Genomic DNA, 25,308 nt, shown 5'->3' with positions numbered 1-25,308 from the left:
AAGCAAGCCGATGCTTCTGTTGACCCCATGGAGCAGGATCCTCCTGCTTCTGTGCCATACGGTAATGACTCTACACTGGCTGTCACTCGGCAGCTGCAGAGTTGACACCTCTACATCTCTTCCTCCTCATTACTGTCTTCCAATGGAATGTTCGCAGCCTTCGATCCTGCAAAGAGGATTTACGGCTGCTTTTAGCATTGTAGCATCCCCATGTACTCTGCCTTCAGGAAACGAAATTGTGCTCTCATGGCCGCTTTGAGCTTTCACATTTCTTACCGATTCGTTTTGACCTTCCCCCTGAGGTCAGCGTTCCTTCTCATGGGAGCGTCATGCTGCTCATACGGGATGACATCCATAGTCAACCCATCTCCCTGACTACCCGTCTTCAAGCTGTGGCAGTTCGCCTTTTCCTTCCCCACCTGACTTTTTTCCTCTATACTATTTATGTCCCTCCATCATTCCCCCATTGTTGCTATTCATTGGCTTTAGTGCACATCATCCTCTTTCGGGTGCTCCGAGAACCTGTCAGAGAGGTGACCCCTTGGCTGACTTTGTTAACCAACTTAACCTCTTCTGCCTTAACACTAGAGCACCCACTTTCCTTTCTGACTCCTTGCACACCTATTCCCATTTGGACCTATCCTTTTGCACTGCCCAGCTTGCCTGTCTTGAGTGGTCTGTTCTTTTGACACCTACTTGAATGACCATTTTTCATGTGCTCTCCATTTGCTGACTCCTACCCCATCCGTGTGCAGCTTACTAAGGCTGACTAACAGATTTCTCCTCCCTTGCAACCTTCGAAGAACAGGATTTCCCCAGTTCTGATGACCTAGTGGACTATCTCACCAATGTCATCCTTACGGTTGCAGAACGTTCCGTTCCTCGCACTTCTTTACCACGTCGTGTCCCAGTCCCTTGATGGACTGAGGCATGCTGCGATGCAATTCGGCCATGGAGACGTGCTCTCCGTGTTTTTAACTGTCATCCTACAATGGCAAACTGCATTCATTATAAACAGATGTGTGCAAAGTGTCATTGCGTTCTTTGGGATAGCAAACAAGCTGGATTTCATTCACTAGTCCTTTTAGCAGTTCCACACATTCCTCTGTCACGTGGACTAACCTCTGACAGCTCTCTGGTAGCAAGATCCATTCCCCCGTTTCCGGCCTCACAATAGCAGACGATGTTATCATGGACCCTATTGCTATCTCCAACACCTTGGGCCACCATTTTGCGGAAGTTCCAAGCTCATGGCACTATCACCCTGCCGTCCTCCATCGGAAATGAGTGGAGGAGGCTCGGGCGATACCCTTCTCTTCTCCGAATCGTGAGTGCTACATTGCCGCCTTAACTATGAGGGAACTCTACTATGCTCTCAGTTCATCCCAATCCTCCGCCTCAGTGCTGCATGCCATCCACATTCAGACGTTGCAGCACCTTTCTCTTTTGGGCAAGCACTTTCTGCTTAACATGTACAACTGCATCTGGGCAGAGGGCACATTTCCTGGACGCTGGCGTGAAGCCATCATAATACCCGGTAAGGACAAAAACCTTCCTTCTAGCTACCGCCCCATCTCTATTACGAGCTGCGTTTGCAAGGTGATGGAACATATTAGTAATGCCCGGCTGCTGTGGCAGCTCAAGTCTTGACATTTACTAACAAATGCACATTGTGGATTTCGAGCACGGTGTTCTGCAGTTGACCATCTCGTTACCTTGTCCACCCATGTCATGAATGGTTTTGTGCAGAAATCCCAGACTGTGGCCGTGTTTTTCGATTTGGCGAAGGCCTACGACACCTGCTGGAGAACTGGTATCCTCCATACTCTTTACGCTTGGGTCTTCCTTGGCCACCTGTCCTGTTATCTGTAGTGGACTGACAAGGCAGCCAGTCCACAGTGACGGGTAGCCGAAAGGGCACACGTACACACACGCCGACTGGCGCGAAGTCTGGAACAGGATTCGTAATGAGTGTGATAAAGAAAAGAACGTAGCTACTAGAACACTTAACTTTTATATCGTCCTTTGGTATACAGCATTCTTGATGATACAAGTGAGACTATCTTGAGATACATGCAATGGTACAAATGGCGCCTTGCTAGGTCGTAGCCATGGACTTAGCTGAAGGCTATTCTAACTGTCTCTCGGCAAATGAGAGAAAGGCTTCGTCAGTGTAGTCGCTAGCAAATGTCGTCGTACAACTGAGGCGAGTGCTCGTACGTCTCTCGAGACCTGCCTTGTGGTGGCGCTCGGTCTGCGATCCTGACAGTGGCGACACGCGGGTCCGATATGTACTAATGGACTGCGGCCGATTTAAGCTACCACCTAGCAAGTGTGGTGTCTGGCGGTGACACCACATTATCATTAAGGCATTTTGCAAGATTGAGTTTTCAAGATGCGTGTGGCTTCTGCCTTGTCAGACACCTTTATCCATGAAAATGGTGTGCCTTAGAGTTCCATCCTGAGTGTCATCCTCTTTGCTATTGCCATTAACCGTACAATGGCCTGTCTCCCACCAGGAATCTCCTGCCTTTTTGTTGATGATTTTGCCATCTATTGCAGTTCTCCATGGACCTGTCTCATTGAACGGCATCTTCAGTGGTGTCTTGATTGTCTTCACTCCTGGAGCATTGACAGTGGCTTTCACTTTTCCACTGACAAAACTATCTGTATGAATTTCTCGTGATGCAAGTGGTTTCTCCCACCATCTTTACATCTTGGGCCTGTTGTCCTTCAGTTCTTTGCAACTACGAAATTCCTGACGCTCTTGCTCGATAGGAAACTCTTTTGGTCCTCCCTTGTATTTTAGCTGGTAGTCCACTGTACACAGTTCCTCAATGTCCTACATGTCCTCAATGGTACTTCCTGGGGTGCCAATCAGACCACCCTCCTCAGTTTGTACTGGTCCCTTGTCCGTTCGAAACTTGACTGTGGGTGCTTTCTTTATGTGTCTGCACTCCCATCCATCCCTCTTACGCCGTCTCAACACTATCCTCCATTGTAACATCCGTTTGACCATGGGCGTCTTTTGCACCAGCCCAGTTGCGAGTCTGTATGCTGAAGCTGATGAACTACCCCTGTCCTACCGGCGTGACTTTCTCCTCAGCTGGTATGCATGCTGTTTGTCTGCCATGTGTGGCTACCCATCCTATGCCTCTTTCTTAGATGATTGCTTTGATTGTCAATATGGGGCTCATCCTTCTTCTCTGTTACCCTAACTTCACACTACCTGCACCTTTCCCGGTGGATGAAATTATAATGAAATCCAGATCTTTAGCTGCTTACAGGCATTGATAAATATCCATGGAGACAGTTGAAAAATGTGTACCTCGACCGGGACTCGAACCTGGGACTTACTGCTCCCTTCACCACCTTGGCTTCGTGAAGTGGCCCATGTTAACCTTCGCCTTCATTCGCTTCCTAAGGACACTACTCCAGCCTTGTTCTATCACCTTCAGTTTCACGACATGCACATGGAACGCGCGTTAGTACCTTCGTATACACTGATGGCTTTAGGACTGACTGTGGCGTCGGGTGTGCCTTCATCATTGGCACCAATGTCTTTCGATATCATCTTCCGGCACATTCCTCAATATTTACAGCCAAGCTCTTCACCTTTTGTCAGGCCACAGAGTACATCCGGCAACACAACCTTTTCAATTGTGTCCTCTGCTCACTCACTCAGTGCCCTGAAAAGTCTTTGTGCGCTGAACACCACCCATCCCTCAGTGCAGCGAGTCCAGGAAAACTGTCAACTGCTCACATTTGGTGGAGACAGTGTGATGTTTCTGTGGGTTCCTGGTCATGTCAGTCTGCCAGGAAATTAGGCTGCGGACGCTGCTGCCAAAACTGTAGTCCTTGTACCTCAGCCTGTGAGTACCTATATTCCCTCCGATGATCTCTGTGTTGCCGTCTGTCCGGAGGTGGTGTCCCTTTAGCATTGCCAGTGGTCCTCCCTTCACGGGAATAAGCTCCGGCTTATTAAGCCTCTCCCATAGGCTTGGTCAACCTCCTCTCGGCCCTCCTGCTGGGAGGAGATTATTTTATTTTGGCTGCCTATTGGGCACTGCCTTTTTAGTTATCGTCATTTGATAAGTGGCGCTACCCTACCACTTTGTACACATTGTACTCAAGTTTTAACTGTCCGCCACTTCGTGATGGAATGTTCATTTTTTAACCTTTTACGGACCTCTTTGGGTTTGCTGTCAGAGTGTTCGGCAATTTTAGCAAATGACGCGTGGGCTGTCTACTGCGTCTTGTTTTTTATCCTCCAAAGCAATTTGGCAAAGGCCATTTAATTTTTAATTTTGGACCTCCGTTTCTGTTGTTGTTGTTGTTGTGGTCTTCAGTCCTGAGACTGGTTTGATGCAGCTCTCCATGCTACTCTATCCCGTGCAAGCCTCTTCATCTCCCAGTACCTACTGCAACCTACATCCGTCTGAATCTGTTTAGTGTATTCATCTCTTTGTCTCCTTCTACGATTTTTACCCTCCACGCTGCCCTCCAATACTAAATTTCTTCTAGTCAAGTTGTGCCACAAGCTCCTCTTCTCCCCAATTCTATTCAATACCTCCTCATTAGTTATGTGATCAACCCATCTAATCTTCAGCATTCTTCTGTAGCACCACATTTCGAAAGCTTCTTTTCTCTTCTTGTCTAAGCTATTTATCGTCCACGTTTCAATTCAATACATGGCTACACTCCATAGAAATACTTTGAGAAACGACTTCCTGACACTTAAATCAATACTCAATGTTAACAAATTTCTCTTCTTAAGAAATGCTTTCCTAGCCATTGCCAGTGTACATTTTATATCCTCTCTACTTCGACCATCATCAGTTATTTTGCTCCCCAAATAGCAAAACTCCTTTACTACTTTAAGTGTCTCATTTCCTAATCTAATTCCCTCAGCATCACCCGACTTAATTCGACTACATTCCATTATCCTCGTTTTGCTTTTGTTGATGTTCATCTTATATCCTCCTTTCAAGACACTGTCCATTCCGTTCAACTGCTCTTCCAAGTCCTTTGCTGTCTCTGACAGAATTACAATGTCATCGGCGAACCTCAAAGTTTTTATTTCTTCTCCATGGATTTTAATACCTACTCCGAACTTTTCTTTTGTTTCCTTTATTGCTTGCTCAATATACAGATTGAATAACATCGGGGACAGGCTACAACCCTGTCTCACTCCCTTCCCGACCGCTGCTTCCCTTTCATACCCCTCAACTCTTATAACTGCCATCTGCTTTCTGTACAAATTGTAAATAGCCTTTCGCTCTCTGTATTTTACCCCTGCCACCTTCAGAATTTGAAAGAGAGTATTCCAGTCAACATCGTCAAAAGCTTTCTCTAAGTCTACAAATGCTAGAAACGTAGGTTTGCCTTTCCTTAATCTTTCTTCTAAGATAAGTCGTAGGGTCAGTATTGCCTCACGTGTTCCAACATTTCTACGGAATCCAAACTGATCTTCTCTGAGGTCGGCTTCTATCAGTTTTTCCATTCGTCTGTAAAGAATTCGCATTAGTATTTTGCAGCTGTGTCTTATTAAACTGATAGTTCGGTAATTTTCACATCTGTCAACACCTGCTTTCTTTGGGATTGGGATTATTATATTCTTCTTGAAGTCTGAGGGTATTTTACCTGTCTCATACATCTTGCTCACCAGATGGTAGAGTTTTGTCAGGACTGGCTCTCCCAAGGTTGTCAGTAGTTCTAATGGAATGTTGTCTACTCCGTGGGCCTTGTTTCGACTCAGGTCTTTCAGTGCTCTGTCAAACTCATCACGCAATATCATATCTCCCATTTCATCTTCATCTACATCCACTTCCATTTCCATAATATTTTCCTCAAGTACATCGCCCTTGTATAGGCCCTCTATATACTCCTTCCACCTTTCTGCTTTCCCTTCTTTGCTTAGAACTGGGTTTCCATCTGGGCTCTTGATATTCATGCAAGTGGTTCTCCTTTCTCCAAAGGTCTATTTAATTTTCCTGTAGGCAGTATCTATCTTACCCCTAGTGAGATAATTCTCTACATCCTTCCATTTGTCCTCTAGCCATCCCTGCTTAGCCATTTTGCACTTCCTGTCAGTATCATTTTTGAGATGTTTGTATTCCTTTTTGCCTGCTTCATTTACTGCATTTTTATATTTTCTCCTTTCATCAATTAAATTCAATATTTCTTCTGTTACCCAAGGGTTTCTACTAGCCCTCGTCTTTTTACCTATTTGATCCTCTGCCGCCTTCACTATTTCATCCCTCAAAGCTACCCATTCTTCTTCTACTGTATTTCTTTCCCCCATTCCTGTCTATTGTTCTCTGTTTCTGTATGTTGTCTTTTTTAGACCTGCTTGTTTCAAGCTGTCTTGTATTATGTCAGTTGGGACTGATGTATAGTCATTTTTTAACTCCTCTCTGTCTTCGTTTTCTATAGTTTTGACTTGGGCGCATATGACCCCAGTCCTTTCTGCAAACCAATTCAAAGCTACCCATTTATCTTCTACTTTATTCCTTTTCCCCGTTTCAGTCAGTCATTGCCTAATGGTCCACGGAGTGAGTTGGTGCACTTGGGAGGACAAGCGTTAAAACCTGCATCCGGCCACCCTGATTAGGGAGTTCTGTGATCTCCTTAAATCACTTCAGGCAAATGCAGGGATATTTCCTGTGAAAGGGCAAGGCCAATTTCCTTCCCTAATCTGATGGGGCTGGTGACCTTACTGTTTGGTCCCCTCCCCAAAACCAACCAACCAACCAGCCAACCAACCAATCAATCAATCAATCTAATGCCCCCTTTGAAATACTCAACAACCTGTGCTTCTTTCAACTTATCCAGCTGGCATCTGCTTAATTTCATACCTTTTTGGAAATTCTTCAATTTTATTCTACAATTCATACTCAATAAATTATGGCCAGAATCCACATCAGCTGCTGGAAATATCTTACAGTTTAAAATCTAGTTCCAAAATCTCTGTCTTATAATCAAATAATAAATCTGAAACCTTTCAGTGTCTGCAGATCTCTTTCTCATATACAACTTCCTTTCATGATTTTTAAAGAAAGTGTTAGCAGTGATTAAATGATACTCTGTGCAAAATGCTATCAGATGGCTTCCTCTTTCATTCCTTTCCCATTGTCCATAATCTAATACCATATGGACTTCATTCTGAGTTTTGTATCTTGCATTATGCTCAAGTTATCACAGTGAACCTCAAAGTGGCCTGTAGTATTAGCAGTACAATCTATTTAAGAATAAAGCTACTGGATTGTGAAAGTAAATACTATGTAGCTCTTAAAGAAGCGACTACTGAGTGTGAACACTGTGACTTTACAAAGTATAGTCCATGTTTTGTTTTGGAAGAAGAAACTTTGTTGACTCATGAGAAAAAAGAACAAAATATCCTGTAAGGACTAAAAGCACATTATGCACATAAGCATTTGATCTGAATTTTTATTGTAAAGCTACTGGATATGTTACTTCTGAGACCGCAATATGATTTCTTCAGCAAGGCAGCTGCTAACCAATTGCTATCTCCTCATTGAACACATGTATATGTATTCTTGTGTCTGCATAAATGGCTTATTGTTTTCAATTGCGTTAAACTAACAAATGCTATATCATTATAAAATGATCCTTGGAAGAATGAGCTACTAATACTGGCCTCTTCATTAATTTCCAGTGAAGAACATAGCGGTGGCGACAGGAAGGAATTCCACTTGTTTTTTGTTCCTCAGAAAAGCTTACTATGTGAGAAATGGTTAAAAGTAAGTTGTGTGAAACATCTATACCTACATTTTTTTTTTTAATAACAATTACGGTCTCTTATATGTAGTCTTGTACTTGCAGAATCGTGGTGTTTTTGGCAATTTCACTTGGATTGAAGAATTTCCATGCGACCTCTTCCCTTTTGACAATGATTTGATGTCTATGGAGTTGGAGTCTGCATTCAAGGTGAAATTAGTGCTCAAATTTTCACTGTCCTGGGATACATTACTTATCACTTTATTTTAAAGAAATTTACTAAAGGATGTAAACAAGACTGAATGTTGCTGAGCTTTACGACAAATCCTTTTTCAGAGGTAACAGGAAAAAAAGAAAAAACACATACACCTGCATGTTTATAATCTCATTGTCTGCAGATCGACTGGGCCAAGACACTGTCCAGAGCTAAAGCATTTATTCAAGATTAAGCCAGTCTAAGTTAGAATAGCTTGCCATTTATCCCCCTCATAACTGAGCATATACTACACAAAGGGAGGGTGACTGATTGCCGCTTGTGCTTTTCTTCAGCTCAGTTAGCCAAAATCTATTAAAACAGTCCAGTGCAACATTGAGCACCAACTGCAGATATTGTGGTGTTCAGTCCAAAGACTGGTTTGGTGCAGCTCTCCATGCTACTCGATCCTGTGCAAGCCTCTTCATTTCAGAGCAACCACTTCAACATACATTGCTCTGAATTTGTTTACTGTATTCATCTCTCAGTCTTTCTCCACTGTTTTACCCTCCCCCCCCCCCTTCCACTTCCCTCCAGTACTAAATCCCCTGATGCCTCAGAATGTGTCCTACCAACTGATCCCTTCTTTTATTCAGGTTGTACCACAAATTTCTCTTCCCTCCAATTCTATTCAGTACCACCTCATTAATTACGTTATCTACCCATCTAATCTTCAGCATTCCTCTGTAGGACCATATTTAAAAATATTATATCAAATTAAACACCTTTCAGGTGTCAAATTTCCAACCGTATTTTGTTTGGTAACCAGTTTCAGCATTATACTACACCATCTTCAGGCCCCTGACCGACATGTAGGAAGAATCTGCCTTGGTTGTGATCTAAACAGGGGCCAGCAATACTGGTATTAGTAGTTACGTTCTACAGTGATCACTGTGGCAAGTGCTATGATGTACTCACTCTGCAGCATGGGAATCAGTTGCAAATTGTGTATCAATTTCGATAAAGTCTAAAATTCAATCTCTCAAAAAAGAGCATAAATGACCGTGGTGCAGGCTCTAATCATTTCCCAGGATACAAAGTTACCTACAAGTTACGACACACCAAATATTGTTCTGAGCCACAGGCAAGTGAGAAGTTAAAATAACCAAAGAATTGAACATTCCTTTTCCAATCATGAAATTGTATTTTTTCATAAATGATCTTCATACCTACATTTCAGGATACATTGTCGTCTTGTATGAGATGAAATTTTATCACAATTAATCAAATTTCATTCCCTATTCAAGATGGCAGCCTGCAACAATGCCACTAATCACAATTCCACTGCAATCCTACTCTCCGCAGTTCTGTCAGTAGTAGTCAGACCATTGTACACGTAATGTTCCACACCATATCCACAGAGTCTTTATGCCACAACCTTCATGTGGAGCAATGAATGCCATTTCTTCTTCTGGTGTTTTAGTTATGTACATATTGTTATTTTTGAAATGCAGTGGATTCTTTACAACAAATTCCATGAGGGTATAAATATGCTGTGAAGCAGTAGTCAGCATGTCTGAGTCCCCAAATAGATGTCTGCAAGATGAATTTGGGTGAGCACCACTTATTCTGAGACCACATTTCTGAGCAATGAAGACTTTCTTTCTTAAAGATGAATTACTGCAGAATATTATTCCATAGACATTATTGAATGAACATAAGTAAATAAACCAACTTACCGATTAGTCTCTCTCCAGGATTTGCAATGATTCGCACTGCAAAGGTGGGTGAAGTTGTTTTAGGAGTTCCAAAATGTGTTTTTACCAGTTTAAATTCTCATCAATGAAGACACCTAAATTTTTTGGAGTTTCCGCATTGGTTATTACTTTGTCACCATATGTTAGACTTAGTCATTACTGTAGTATCTCTAGATGTGCGAAACTGAATATGTTCTGTCTTTTTGGAATTGGGAATGATACCATTCACAGAAAACCACTCAGTAAGTTTTAAGAACATTATTTACCATCTCTTCTGTTGCTGTATGTATGTTTGGATTGATTACAATGCTAGGATTTGGATTGATTACAATAGGTAGGACCATCAGCAAAAAAACTAATTCTTTTTCCAAGATAAAATTCAGTCATCAGTTGCAAATAAATTTTTATTATGCATTACAAAAATTTATTTGCAACTGTGAACTGAATTTTGTCTTGAAAAAATAGTATTGTGGTTGCTGAAAATTACAGCCATCATTAAAATAATAGAACAATTTTTCTTGTTGTGTACTAGATGGAAGGTCATTTACAGTTATGAGAAATGCTAGTGGACTTTAAGATAGAGCCTTGTGGAACCAAATAAGTGATTTCTCCCATCAGAAGAATCTACCCTTCTAATGTTGGTTGAGTTACTGAGTACAACTTTCTACATTCTTCTGATTAAATGTGACATTCGTTGGTTGGTTATACAATCAGTCCCAAGGAAAAAATTTGTATATACCATGCTGCAATCTCCTTGTCATAATATAGATGTAGAGCTATAAACATGATGGTCACCTTCAATTATTTTTAACTGTTTGTACTGCTTATTTTTATTTCTAGGAGTACCAAGTTGAACATGACCCTACAGTACTGTACCGTTGTGCGAGGGCACTGATGACACTGCAGCAACTCTTTGGCCCTATACCACGTGTTTCAGCCAAGGGTACAGCAGCTTGCCAGGTGTGGGACACTCTTCTAAGGTTACGTCGAGAACAGATGCCATCTGCTTCACGACTGAGGCGGCAACAGCAACATGCATCTTCACAGATTGATCATTTGCTGCTCATCGACCGTTCAATAGATCTGCTTTCTCCACTTGCGACACAACTTACGTATGAGGGATTGATTGATGAGATATTTGGGATAACCAATTGTAAGTAACAGGATATTTTTCTTATTTCACATTGTATGCATTGAAGCATTAGTAAATGAATAAATACGCCACAATTATAAATTGAGACTACAAAGACTGTAGTGCAGGCTTAATTTGAAATGTAATGCTGAATATTTTTTGAAGGACATCATTGTTGCATTTGACTGTAAAATGGTCTGTATTACTAGACAACTATCTTGAAACTAGGTATTCATTGTAGGCTGTCTCGCTGATGGCTTCCAGGGGCAACAGAAATTTATTTTTCAATATATCATGTAGATATTGACTGAATTTAAAACTTCAAAATGCTGTCACAATCTACTCATTTAAAGGTATACTCTTGTGTGAAAAGTTTAACATAATAAGACAATTACTACAGTTGGGGACTGTGTTTGTCTTGAGGCAGCATAACTGATTGCACACAAAACACAAACTTTACTAATCCTGTAATTGAGAATGGGATCACTTAGTGACTTCCAATAAACTTTTATATATAGTTTACAAAACTTACTGTTGCTGAACCCCTGCCCAATTCTAACTGTATTCACAACATATTTTGCAGACAGTATCTACATATATCACTGAATGTACCCGCAAAATTACTTCATTGTCATAAACATTCAGATAAAAACTTGGGCTTTGCTGAAAATTGAGCCCAAATTACCCGGACTGTATTCGTTCAGTGTCTCATAAGAGCAACTAGTGACTCCAACAAATTTTAAGCATAATTTCAAACCATTTCCAAACCTTTTCTTGCTTACATACTTAATATCATATGTTTAACTCATTTTTAAAGTAATCTAACATTTGAAGCTGTTTTATACTTGGGCATTATATTATTTTAAAAAATTGGGGGTTTGCTGGTTTATCTATAAAACCCACACTTGCAATTTGTCACATGGCCATTACCACCTCTTGTATACACTATGTAAATGACGACTGAATCAACTGGAGGGAAATCACATTCCCAGGTCATATTTTTTTCATGCACTACAAAATAAATGTTTGTGATCTGAGTGACTCAATATCAATTCTAAACTAGTTTAGAAAAATTCAGAGTTCTGTATTATAATACACCCATGTGATTTAAAAAAAGGGGAATGGGATATTTATTTAGCAGGGTGTGGTTATGAACCCTAAAGAGAGTGGTTTGCATGCTCATAAATCATAGCAAAGTTAATGCTCAAAACAATGTGTCTCTATGATTAATCTCACTTTCTTATTTTGTATAAAATGAAGTGTCCCTTGATAACAGTCAGCAAACGTAATAAAGCACCTTCCTCAAACACTTCTTAGTTACAGTTGTGAATGTTGCAATTGAAATATAATCCAATTATCTCTTGGTGACACTACTGTTGTATGGTCGGTAAGGATATCTTTCTTCATGCATTGTGAATGTCTTTGTTGGGAGGATATCAAGTTATGAGATAGCAATTATTATATCCAATAGAAAGTCCTTAGTGGAATATGAATGTTGAAAGGAATAAAGGTAACAAGTCATCCTATAGTTGAGGTGTTGATTCATCAACAGGAACATTAACAAGACTGAGAAAATTGAGATTTCCGACAAATACTTCTTCAGAGCTAGCAGGATACACAAACATACCCTTGTGCATCTGCATGCTTACATTGTCCAGGTTGGTTACCTAAAAAATAATTAAGTTATGTAATATTTAATGTATGTATCTACAGTCATTGCATCCATTGAAATCCACTGTAGGGCTGTCCGTCTCACCTTCTTTATATGCAGACGACTTCTGCGTTTCATACTGATCCTCCAATGCTGGTGTTGCTGAGTGGCACCTCCAGGGATCCATCTGCAAGGTGCAGTCATGGGCTCCAGCCCACGGCTCCCAATTTTCAGCCCCGAAGTCATGTGTCATGCACTTCTGTCAGTGCTATACCGTTCATCTGGAACCAGAACTTTAGCTTAACAACAATCCACTCACTGTAGTAGAGACATATCAATTCTTAGGACTGGTTTTCGATGCCCAATTGATGTGGCTTCCTCATATTGGTCAGCTGAAGTGGAAGTGCTGGCAGCACCTCAATGCTGTCGGCTGCCTGAACATCATCAACTGGGGTGCAGATCACTCTACGCTGCTCCAGCTTTACAGAGCCCTTGTTCAATCCCGCCTTGACTATGGGACTCTGTTTTATGGTTCAGCGGCGCCCTCAGCGTTGCGTTAACTCGACACACTGCACCACTGTGGCGTTTGACTGGCAACAGGAGCTTTTAGGATGAGTCTGGTGACCAGCGTCCTGGTGGAGGCCGGAGTCCCTCCATTGAATGTTAGGCATGCACAACTGCTCACGTGTTATGTTGCACGCATTCGTAGTTCTCCTGAGCATCCGAATTACCGTCTCCTTTTCCCACCCACAGTGGTTCATTTCCTGTTTCGGCGGACCAGGTCAGGGCTGATGTGGAGTCCATGCCTTTACCACCTATCTTTACTCGAGGTCCATTCATGTGCACCTCCATGGTGTGAAGAGCTGCATACCTGACCAAAGCTTCGCCTCCACCTTTCACGTGGCCCTAAGGAGTCACTTAACCCTGCGGCACTCCACTGTCACCTCCTCTCAGTTCTTGATATGTACTGGCGTCATGAAGTGGTTTACACCAGCTGCTCGATGGCTGATGGTCACACTGGCTTCATGTATGTTCATGGAGGCCATATAGAACAGCACTCCTTGCCAGATGGCTGCAGTGTTTTTACTGCAGAGCTGGTGGCTATTATCTAGTGCTCTTGAGCACATCCGCTCATGCCCTGGTGAGTCATTTCTTCTCTGTACTGACTCCTTGAGCTATCGACCAGTGCTACGCCCTGGAACAGTCCAGTCATTCCGAGGTGTTTGTGTGGACCCCAGGCCACGTCAGAATCCCAGGAAATGAACTTGCCGACAGGCTGGCCAAACATGCTACACAGAAACCGCTTCTGGAGATCGGCATCCCTGTAATTGACCTGCGATCATTATTATGCCACAAGGTTTTTCAGCTTTGGGAGACGGAATGGAATAATCTGCGCAACAAACTGCATGCCATTAAGAACACTACGCATGTGTGGAAGTCCTCCATACGGGCGTCTTGCAGGGTCTCTGTGGTTCTCTGGCGGCTCTGCATTGGCCATATACGTGGCTAACAGATTGTCACCTCCTCCGTTGCGGGGACCCACCTCGGTGTCACTGTGGCTCACGTATGACTGTCGTCCACATCTTGCTGGACTGCCCACATTTAGCCCCATGTGGCGGACTTTAAACCTTCCTAACACCCTATGTTTGGTGTTGGGCTACAATGCCTCAACAGCAGATTTTGTTTTACGTTTTATTCGTGAGGTTTTTTTTTATCATACCATCTAAGGCTGGGCATTTAGCCTTCTCTCGGAGTCTGCCACCCTCCCTCCATTTTAACTCTGTCGCCCTTTCTTTGCATTTGTTTGTCTTGGTGGTCGTCTTTCCTCTACATGTGTTCATCTCGCCTTGGCTTTTTGGGGTGGACATTTTAATGTGTTGAAGAGTGCCTGATTCATCCTCTTTTATTTTTGTGATCAGCCACCCCAGACCATCTGATCTATGATTTTAATACCTTTTTCTACTTTTCCTTGTGGTGTATGTTTTCCCTATTTTTGTCCGTTCCATTCTCTCTCTTTCTAGGTGTGGTTTCCAATTCTTATTCCCCTTTTTACTTTCTCAAACATACTTTGGGTGTTTTTGTACCTTGAGCCTTGCTTGCATCAGGAAAAAGGAAGGGACTGATGACCTTGTAGTTTGGGCCCTTTATACCCCATACCAACCAACCAAACATTAAAATCCTTGCGCCACAGTACTGTAGTACACTGTTAGATGAGCCAAATAATAAAGCACAGCCCTTTGATAAAGTGGACTATCATGTGATGATTAGTTTCCAGTATTAGCAGCAGCAGCAGCAGCAGCAGCAGGAATGTTTAAACTATGTCACATTGGTATGGTTGGCTAAAGGACTCATGTCGGTTGCCGCGACATAGCTGCAACATTTCCATTGCTACCGAAAATGAATTACTGCACAGTACACCATTTTTGCAGTGTGGTGTACCATTTTGCTTTGGCTCCTCTAGCAGTGTGCTGCTGTACTGTGATGCAGGGATTTCAGTGTGTAAGATTGCTGCAGACCCTGTACTTGCAAACAAACAGATACTAATTACGTAACTTCATTCTTCTTGACGTGATAACAAAGTTCATGAAAATGCCTCCCCCATGAACCATGGACCTCGCCGAGGTGGAGTGGCTTGAGTGCATTGGTGATACAGATACCCGTACAACCACAATGGAGGTTTACATGTGGAGAGGCCAGGCTACCACTTGGTTTCTGAACAGGGGCAGCAGCCTTTCCAGTAGTGGCAGTCGCAACAGTCTGGAAGATTAACTGATCTGGCCTCGTGACATCAGCCAACATGCCCCTGCTATGCAAGCTACATCTGCTGTCTTACCCGAAGGACTGCAGCTGTACTTTATGGCTTAATGATGATGGCATCCTTTTGAGTAAAATATTCCAGAGATAAAGTGGCCCCCTATTTTGATCTCTGAGCTGGGACTGTAGTATCACTACCCAGTTTTTAGTGTTAAGAAAGCACTATAAAGTCGTGGGCTGGTAACCACAGCTGTGGCGACATGTGAGTTGGCCTAACCACAGTGCAAAACTGCACCACACAGTGGTAATAGCTGTAGCAGTTGGGCTGTGTCACCACACCAGGGAAATGCTCTTGTTATGGGCCACGTGACTGGGTTCCAGGTTTTGATCCTACAAATGCACACCAGAGCCATATAAATAGGTTTGAATTTGGAGGCACACACACTTTGGGGTCTGGGGCCACCACCATGACACCAAGGCCATTCCGTTCCCCCAGGGGGTCCACAACTCTTTTGTGGATACATGTGTAGTGAGCACGGGACCCCGAACTAATGTGGCCCTCCTTCCTTTCCGGGCTGCATACCTTCCTTTTCCGCATCCTTACCCATCCCCATCTTCCCCCCCTCCCCCCCCTCCCACCTCCACCTCTTTCCTTCCCTTTCTCCCCCTCTGGGAGTATTTTTTGTGCCTACATCCAGAGACGGACGCTCGAAACTGTAAAACAGTGTCTTTCTCTTTTTTCCTCCCTGTGCGTGTCTGTTGACCGACCCATGCATTCCCATGCGTAGCCGGTGACGGGGTAACGCGTAATTCCCTGCCCCGGGTAGGCAGGTAGGACACGTACGTACCCCCTGGCAACTGCCAGGCCCAGGGAGGGGTGATTACCCGAGCTGATACCTTCCGAAAGTGCCAATTGGTCCCTCCGTCCATTTCTTGGGAGGTGTGACCTGAGGTGTGAACAATCACCTAAGGCGGGAGTGCCCTCAGAGAGAGCCCCCACAAGGGAGGAGCGCACCATCGGAGACGCCGGTAATCATGGGGGATACTTCCGCAATGGTTTCCTCATCATCTACTATGTCTGCTCACAAGCATAAGTTCAATGAGTCTCAGCTACAGACAGTTCTTCCAACGTTGTCACAGTTCCTTGTTGTTTCTTGGTCTGACGAAGGTTACGACTTCTCCACAGTCAACCCTTTCATTATTCAGAAAGGTGTCAACACAATTGCAGGTCCTGTAAAGTCTTGTTCCAGATTACGAAATGGCACCTTGTTGTTAGAAACAGTCAGTGCCCTCCAGGCACAAAAATTGCTGTGTACTTCACTGCTACACACTTCCCTGTCCGGGTGGAAGCGCACCGCACTTTTTTGACAGAGTTCAACTCCCATCGAACATAAAAGCGGGCTATGAGATAATTTCCGTTCACCCTTACATCCCAAACCCTACACGTTGCTATCAGTGTCAGCGGTTCAATCATACCAGCCAGTCCTGTTCCAATCCGGCCAAATGCGTTACGTGTGGCAAGGATGCCCATGAGGGTGCTTGTCCACCTCCATCCCCTCGTTGCATCAACTGTATGGGTGACCATGCTGCTTCCTCTAGAGATGGCCCCATTTTTAAAGACGAACGGCTCATTCAGGAAATCAGAGTGAAGGAAAAGGTGTCGACCTTTGCTGCTTGAAAGTTATTCGCCAGTCGAAAGCCCACTGTGCCTCACACAGGTAAATACAGCACTGTACTTGCCTCTCCTCGGCCAACAAAGGAGGCAGCCATGCAGAATTGTGATCTCACCTTTAGTGCCACGGTCGTCAGATCGGCCAGCGCAAAGATCGCCCGTTCAACCTCCCCACTCTCACCTGCTCACTCTATGGCTCACCCTTCATCGGGTTCTGCTAAATCTCGGCCCAAAAATCAGACACCCAGACTTCCAAAAAAGAGCCTACTCGTGAAGATTTTTTACGTACCCCAACTTCTCAACCATTGGTTCCTCCTTCACCTCAACGTTCTGTTTCCAAAAAGGCTAATAAGAAACCCAGTTCCTCTCCTTCTCCGCCACGGCGTGTCTCCTCTACAGCACCGCCTGGCGGTAACCGCCCTCGGCCTTCTTCTGTGTTGCCGAGGCGCACTGCTGGTGGCCGATCAACCGGCCAATCACTGGTGGCAGGAGCTGCTCCCGAACAACCTATGGATCAGGATCTTCTGCCATCGGCTGAATGCCGTTGCATGCTGTCAGTCGCAAGCTCTGAGCAGTCGTTGAGTTGAGGGCAACTTTGGTCACATTCTTCCATTTTCTGTCAACCCTATGTCCATTATCCATTGGAATATCTGCGGCATTTGAGCCAATCGGGATGAATTGTCGATCCTCTTACGATCCTACTCGCCGGTCATCTTCTGTCTTCAGGAAACAAAGCTGCGTCCCCACGACTGCTTTGCTTTCCCCCATTTTCAGTCAGTTTAATTTGATCTCCCCCCTGTTGAAGGCACTCCAGCACATGGAGGACTCATGATTCTTCTCCATGATACTCTCCATTATCACCCAACCCCCTTAAACACTTCCTTCCAAGCTGTCGCTGTCCGTCTTTCCCTTTCAGGATACATCTTCTCTCTTTGTACTGTCTACATTCCATCATCCACACCAATGGCACGAGCTGATATCCTTCATCTTCTTGGTCAGCTTCTGCCCCCCTATTTGCTGGTTGGGGACTTCAATGCCCTTCACCCGGTTTGGGGATCTCCGCATCCTTGTCCGCGTGGCTCACTATTGATAGACGTCTTCCACCAAGCAGATCTTGTTTGCCTCAACACTGGGGACCCTACGTTTTTGTCTGCCTCTACGACAAATTTCTCTCATTTGGACCTTTCGGTCGGTACTTTTCCACTAGCTCGGCACTTCGAATGGTTCGCTCTTGCTGACACACTCCAGTGACCACTTTCCATGTGTCCTTAGATTGCAGCCACAACTGCCATATATGCACCCGAGACGCTGGAAGTTTGCCCAAGCCGATTGGACACTTTTTTCGCCTCTAGCGACATTCGATAACTGTCACTTTCCTAGCGTCGACGATGAGATCGCTCATATTACAGAAGCTATTCTTTCATCTGCGGAACGTTCAATACCTCGCACCTCCGAATTGCCCCGGCACCCCCCAGTTCCTCAGTGGAAAGAGGCATGCCGTGACACAATACGTGAGCGGCTCGTGCTCTTCTCGTTTTCCGACACCATCCTACTTCGGCCAACTGTATCCGCTATAAGCAGTTCAGTGTGCGATGCCGTCGCATCATCTGCGATAGCAAGAAGGCAAGCTGGGACTTCTTCACTAGCTCATTTAACACCTTCACTCCCTCTTCGGAAGTTTAGAGTCGGATTCGGCGGTTATCTGGAGTGCCTAGTTTCTCCCCGGTCTCTGGGCTCACTGTTGCGCATGATAACTTAGTGGACGTGTTGAGAGAGCGAGTGTAGAGATGCGCCAGTGTGGTTGGCGGATATATGTATGTGTGAAAGCCATTGTTGAAATACAGGGCTTTAACGGAGAATGGTGTCGCCATCGCCGTGGTTAGACCCATGTGTAATAGATTAATACCGGGAAAGTGAAGAAGTATCATTACGAAAGTGATCAGTGATGTTACTAGTGCCGATATTTGGTTTCGCGTCTACCGCACCGGCCTAACCTTGGATTGCAGTGTTGGATTAGCGTGTGACGATAATGGAAAATGAAGAAAGCCTGTGTTGAGATTAGCCGTAATTAGATATGTATGACGAAGGCAGTGGCTGTCTCCTTTTTGTGTTTTTGAGAAGAATATAGGTTCGTAATTAGTAAAACAGTGTTGGTGTTCCTTATTACCAGACATTCAGTATTACAGTATTGAAGAGGACGAACTGGAAAGTAACAACTTCCGTAGCAGTCAATTCCGATTACCAGCCCCATTAGGTACACGGTCATGTTAATAATAAATATTGAGCTGCTATTCGATCAGATCAGGTCGGGATAAGTCGGAGGTGTTACACCTTGGCTTACCGTGAAAGGACAAGTGCAATCTTCGGACGAATAGTAAAGAACAATAGGTAATTTTATCTTGCTTAACGTGAGAAAATGTTTTTCAATTTCCGATGAAGACAGAGTATAAATTTAAAAATCGCGACAAGAAACAGTGCGTCTTGAACAATACGAAGTAATAGCATCTTACGATTGTGAATAAACTGTTTTTTCGCCATATTAGATAAGAATAGTAGTGTTGATAAACTGTGTTCTAATGTGCAAACGCGTAGATCCGCGCAAAAAACTGTGAAAAGTGAACACCAAAGAAAGACATGTGTGAACATTACCACAACAAAACGAGCCAGGAATTCGTCACGAAAGCTTTTAAAGAAGTGTTTAATAGTAATGTTATGACTGAAATTGCTTTTTGAATAATGAAAATCGAGCAATTTCATGTGGACCCATAAACTGTTATGCAGGCGACAATTTATGTGGCGACGCAATTGTTGAATGACGTCACGCAGACCCGTGCAGCAGCTGCGCCAAAGAGCTTCGATCCGCGAGGTGATTTCACACATCATCCCAACTACCTGTGCAAGGAGTAGGTCAGACGCAGACGCACTACACTGGACAGCGACCAGCGCGACTTCGAGACACCGAGCGCCAACCCGGCATCTAGCGGCCGAACTACAAACTACGCCCGCCAGCAGCGCCACAGAGCGGCCGACTGAGAACTACGATGACTCACCACAGATCTTCAGCGCGACTTCACACAGCTCCGGCGGCAGTACAGCGCCACGCCCACTTCAAACACCAAAACATCGCGACTCGTAGTAACGTCAGTTGGTGACTGAAGACAATTGGTTAGCACAACATTAATTTGCAATATATTATCTTCACAATAAATAAACAGTTTCAAACTGTGTTTTGCCTTAGGACAAGTGCCCAATTACAGTAATTTCAGAGAATTTTACGAAACATACTCTGAAATATAGCGCCGCGCGGGGTTAGCCGAGCGGTCTAGGGCACTGCAGTCATGGACTGTGCGGCTGGTCACAGCGGAGGTTCGAGTCCTCCCTCGGGCATGGGTGTGTGTGTGTCTGTCCATAGGATAATTTAGGTTAAGTAGTGTGTAAGCTTAGGGACTGATGACCTTAACAGTTAAGTCCCATAAGATTTCACACACATTTGAACATTTTTTTCTGAAATATAGCATGCTTATTTATGCATACTGCGCTGTCTAAATGGTGATTATACAGATAGGCTCATTGTTTTTGGAGATTTTACATTTATAGATTTAATTAATGTTGTGATTTGTCTTATTTAAAACATTTTACACAAACTGTGTATGTGAAAATTGATATTTGAATTTATTAGGATTTGAGAGTCGTTATGTTCAGTACTCATACGTATTGTATCAATTTTGGGATTAACTGAAGATACTGCAGTTTGATTAGTTTAGCGGTAATTAGGAGTGTTTTGGTTTACAAGAGGTTATTTTATATTACTTGCCTGTGCATTAAAAATAAACCGAACATGTCTACCGAAGATAAGCGGGTTTGTGAGGCAGTAGCTGAAAGGAAAGGGATAGGACAGGAAGACAGAGATGATTCAGGAATCAGTGATTATGGATTGTCATTAGAAAGCCCATTAGCACATTCAACTAGTTACCCTGAGACACCGGGACAAACGACGAGATATAAGCCAGTTTCAGAGGGTGAGGATATACGGTCGATGTTAGCAGACTTGTTAAAGGAAACCAAGGTAGCAAAAGAGAAATTAGAAGAAATTAAAGAAAGGGAAGAAATATTCTGCAAATCATTAAAGGAAGGTTTACAAGAAACTAAAGAAAGCTTAGAAAAATCATTTAAGGAAACTCTAGCACAAGAGATCAAAACATCGCAAATGAAGATAGAATATAATCTGAAGAAGGAAATGCAGGAGTTACAAGAACGACCGAAGATGGACATCAACGAGAGAGAGAGTAAGCTACAGAAGAGCATAGACCAAGTCCAGGGAGACGCGAAGAAGATGGAAGGAAAGTTAACAAAAAAGATAGAAGACGATATTACAGAAACTAAAGCCGAATTGGAAGAAAGGATCACCGAAGTGGAAACAAATTGCAATCATCAAATTGCCGAGGTGACGCAGATGCAGAAACAATGCAATGATGCGGTTAAGGGGATAGGAGATAGGCAAAACCAACTGGCTGTCAATCTGAAAATGCTGTAGCCGTGCAATGAGAAGAGGATAACAAGAGGGTCGCAATGGAGATCAGGCAATTACGACATGGAGTGCTACAATTGGAGAGCAAGACAGAAGAAATTGATAAACGAATTAGCAATGCAACTTTAACCATTGGGGAAGGTAGAGTCGTTACCTTGATGAGCGGTGATAGTCGGTATGTCCAAAACAATACAGGGCAGAAGTTTAAACCAAAAGGAGGGTTGCACCCAATGATAAAGACACAGACAAGATTCAATTTGCAATAGATAGGATGGTAGGTGAGGCCTTCACTTGGGGAGTCAGAAAGAAGGAAGGGATTACTAGTTATGATCAGTTTGAAGGGGAATTCTTGAAGAAATACTGGTCCAAAAGTCATCAGTTTGCAGCACTTGAGGACCTACTACACCGCAAGTCACTTAATACATGGAGAGGAATGTTGAGAGAGTTTGCCGAACATTTGTGGGAATTAAATGAGACCTTGGAACAACCCCTGAGTGATGACATAATGATATCAGCGATAAAAAGAAGATTGAGCCGGAGAATGCAAGAAACTGTATCCGGGAGCCTGATTAAAGATAGGGAGGCCTTGATGGAGATACTGGAACAGTTGGAATCTGTTCAATCACAGGAACACAATCAAGCTAATGATCAAAACCGAGAGGGAAGTAGTGACCAAAGGAATCATTTTAATAATTCGTCTGATTATAGAGGAAGAGGTGGTGGCCATAAGTATAGGAACCATGGTGGTGAACGGCAATGGAGAAATGATTGGAGAAGGAGTGAAGAACCAAGAGATCATGAGAGAGGAAGGGATAGGCGAATGAATGACACAGTGCATATAGAAGAGGCAGAGAGACCAGAAAACTGAATGACACTCCAGATGAGGTCCGGTCAGGAGTGAGAGCGACAAGGACCAGAATAAACCTACTAAGACACGACAATGGTGGAGATCTAAGAGGAGATGTAGTAGAGGAAAGAAGTAGGATTCCCAAAGAACCCACACTACCCATGATAGGGATCAAGCTATGTGGACTGAATATTGAGGCATTAGTTGACACAGGAAGTGAAGCATGTGCAATATCCAAGAGGCTATATGAGCAGGTACTGAAAGCAAACATTAGCTTGCCTAGTTTCCCGGTGAGTGGAGTGAGAATTGTGAATGCGTTGGGTGCAAGGAGTAAACCTATTAAAGAACAAGTGTTGATTACCTTCGAGATAGAAGGAGAAGAATACGAAGCAACATATTTGGTGGTGGCTGGACTGAACACATCAATTATTTTAGGAATAGATTGGTTGAATGAAGTTGAAGCAATAGTGAGTTTTGATGAAGGTACTATCAAGGTCAAAGGAAGAAAGGGAGAAGAGAAGAAGTTAAAGTTTGCTGAGGGTAGTGCAATAAAAGAAGAGGAAGAATTTAAAAGGATGAGTTTGTGTTATGAAGAGGAACCCACAGTAGGATACGGGGAAGAGGAACTAGAAGAAGAAGTGTTGATGTACTTTGAGGGATTAGCACGAGAGGATCCACACGAAGAGGATAAGATCAGCAAAAAGTTGGAGGAAATGACATACCTAGATGAGGAGATTAAGAGGAAATTAGCCACAGTATTATACAGGCATTGTAAGGTATTTTCTCAACGGCCAGGTATCATGAAATGGGATGTTCAAGCTCCATGATGTAGTTGAGTAAGACATGTTTGGGACATTTAGTTGTTAATCGGACATTTGAAAAAGGGGAATATATATCTGCATTGTATTTTCTGATGTATTATAACTAGAACTTCATATTTCATATCGACAATTACTTGAGAACGACTGTTAAACCTGTAACAACTCAATTGTAATGTAATAACTCATATGTCATGTGTTCACATAATAATTTTTGATTGTATGTTGTGTGTTACATTCAATATGGACTGTAGAGGATTATTGCTGCTTGATGGAAAATTGTGATTTGGGCAATGCCATGTTTGTGAGATGTAATAACCTTTTGTAGAATATTATTATGGAGGCAGCCCACTGCCGGAGTCGAGGGATTATTTGGTAAATTGTAATTTAATTAATTATTTACACTGTGTGTTTTGTTCAGATGTAATAATATCTAGTTTCTTTGCCGATTCTTTTACGCCAGAGGCTCCAAAGAAGTCTTCTAGGGAGGGGATGTAAGGGGTCCGTAGGCCCTTACTATAACTTTGCACTCGGCACAGGTCAATAGGACGAACAATCGATTGTGACGTGTTGAGACAGCGAGTGTCGAGATGCGCCAGTGTGGTTGGCGGATATATGTGTGTGTGAAGGCCATTGTTGAAATACAGGGCTTTAACGGAGAATGGTGTCGCCATCGCCGTGGTTAGACCCATGTGTAATAGATTAATACCGGGAAAGTGAAGAAGTATCATTACGAAAGTGATCAGTGATGTTACTAGTGCCGATATTTGGTTTCGCGTCTACCGCACCGGCCTAACCTTGGATTGCAGTGTTGGATGCAGTGATGGATTAGCATGTGACGATAATGGAAAATGAAGAAAGCCTGTGCTGAGATTAGCCGTAATTAGATATGTATGACGAAGGCAGTGGCTGTCTCCTTTTTGTGTTTTTGAGAAGAATATAGGTTCGTAATTAGTAAAACAGTGTTGGTGTTCCTTATTACCAGACATTCAGTATTACAGTATTGAACAGGACGAACTGGAAAGTAACAACTTCCGTAGCAGTCAATTCCGATTACCAGCCCCATTAGGTACACGGTCATGTTAATAATAAATATTGAGCTGCTATTCGATCAGATCAGGTCAGGATAATAAACGGAGGTGTTACGGACCGACAGTACTTTTCCCAGACGATGGCGGGAGGCTATTGTTGTTCCTATTACGAAACCTGGAAAGGACAAACATCTCCCCTCTAGATATCACCCCATTTCTCTCATGAGTAGTGTATGTAAGGTTTTGGAGTGTATGGTGAATTGCTGTTTAGCTTGGTGGCTGGAGTCCCAAAGTCTTTTAACACCTGGGCAATGCGGTTTTCCAAAGCATCGTTCTGCAGTTGACCATCTTGTTGCTCTCTCCACTTATATCATGAACAATTTTCTCCGGAAACGCCAAACAGTAGCGATATTTTTTGATCTGGAGAGAGCATACGATACCTGTTGGAGGACAGACATTGTCCGTACACTGTTCTCTTGGGGCTTTTGAGGTCGTCTTCCCCTCTTTCTTCGTGAATTTATGGCAGAGTGCACATTTAAAGTGCGGGTGAACACTACTCTCTCCCGTACCTTCTCCCAAGAAAACGGGGTACCCCAGGGCTCCGTGCTAAGTGTTGTACTGTTTGCCATTGCCATATATCCACTTATGGATTGTCTCCTTCCTGATGACTCGGGCTCCCTCTTTGTAGATGATTTTAGGATCTACTACAGCTCTCAACAGACCAGCCTTCTTGAACGACGTCTTCAAGGATCTCTCGATTGCCTCCACTCTTGGAGCATCGAAACCGGCTTCCGCTTTTCTCCCAGTAAGACCGTTTGTGTTAATTTTTGGCGTCGAACGGAGTTTCTTCCGTCTTCCTTACATCTAGGCCCTGTCAACCTTCCGTTCGCGGACGTCACTTAATTCTTGGGTCTTACGTTTGACAGAAAGCTGTGCTGGTCCTCCCACGTTTCCTATCTTTCGGCTCGCTGTCTGCGATCCCTCAACACCCTCCGTGTCCTGAATGGCACCTCCTGGGGAGTGGACCGAGCGGTCTTTCTCCTCCTCTATTGCGCCTTAGTGCACTCGAAATTTGACTATGGAAGCCTAGTTTACTCCTCTGCTCGGCCGTCTATTCTTCGGCGTCTCGACTCTACCCACCACCGTGGATTACGTTTAGTGTCTGGATCTTTTTACACCAGCTCT

The 25,308-nt window shown here is 43.5% G+C and overlaps 1 protein-coding gene across 1 annotated transcript in view; it reads left to right on the top strand.

Moving 5' to 3' along the window:
* The window catches only part of LOC126204429 (vacuolar protein sorting-associated protein 33A), a 112,080-nt gene that overhangs the window by 14,255 nt on the left and 72,517 nt on the right, over positions 1 to 25,308 (top strand). The window contains exons 3-5 of the mRNA XM_049938819.1: positions 7,679 to 7,763; positions 7,846 to 7,950; positions 10,531 to 10,843. Coding sequence (XP_049794776.1) covers positions 7,679 to 7,763; positions 7,846 to 7,950; positions 10,531 to 10,843 — 503 coding nt within the window. The remainder of the gene's footprint in view (positions 1 to 7,678; positions 7,764 to 7,845; positions 7,951 to 10,530; positions 10,844 to 25,308) is intronic.

Source organism: Schistocerca nitens, chromosome 9, assembly GCF_023898315.1.
Source record: "Schistocerca nitens isolate TAMUIC-IGC-003100 chromosome 9, iqSchNite1.1, whole genome shotgun sequence".
NCBI lineage: Eukaryota > Metazoa > Arthropoda > Insecta > Orthoptera > Acrididae > Schistocerca > Schistocerca nitens.
The sequence above is the reverse complement of the archived record's forward strand: the minus strand, read 5'-3'. Positions and strand labels throughout refer to the sequence as shown.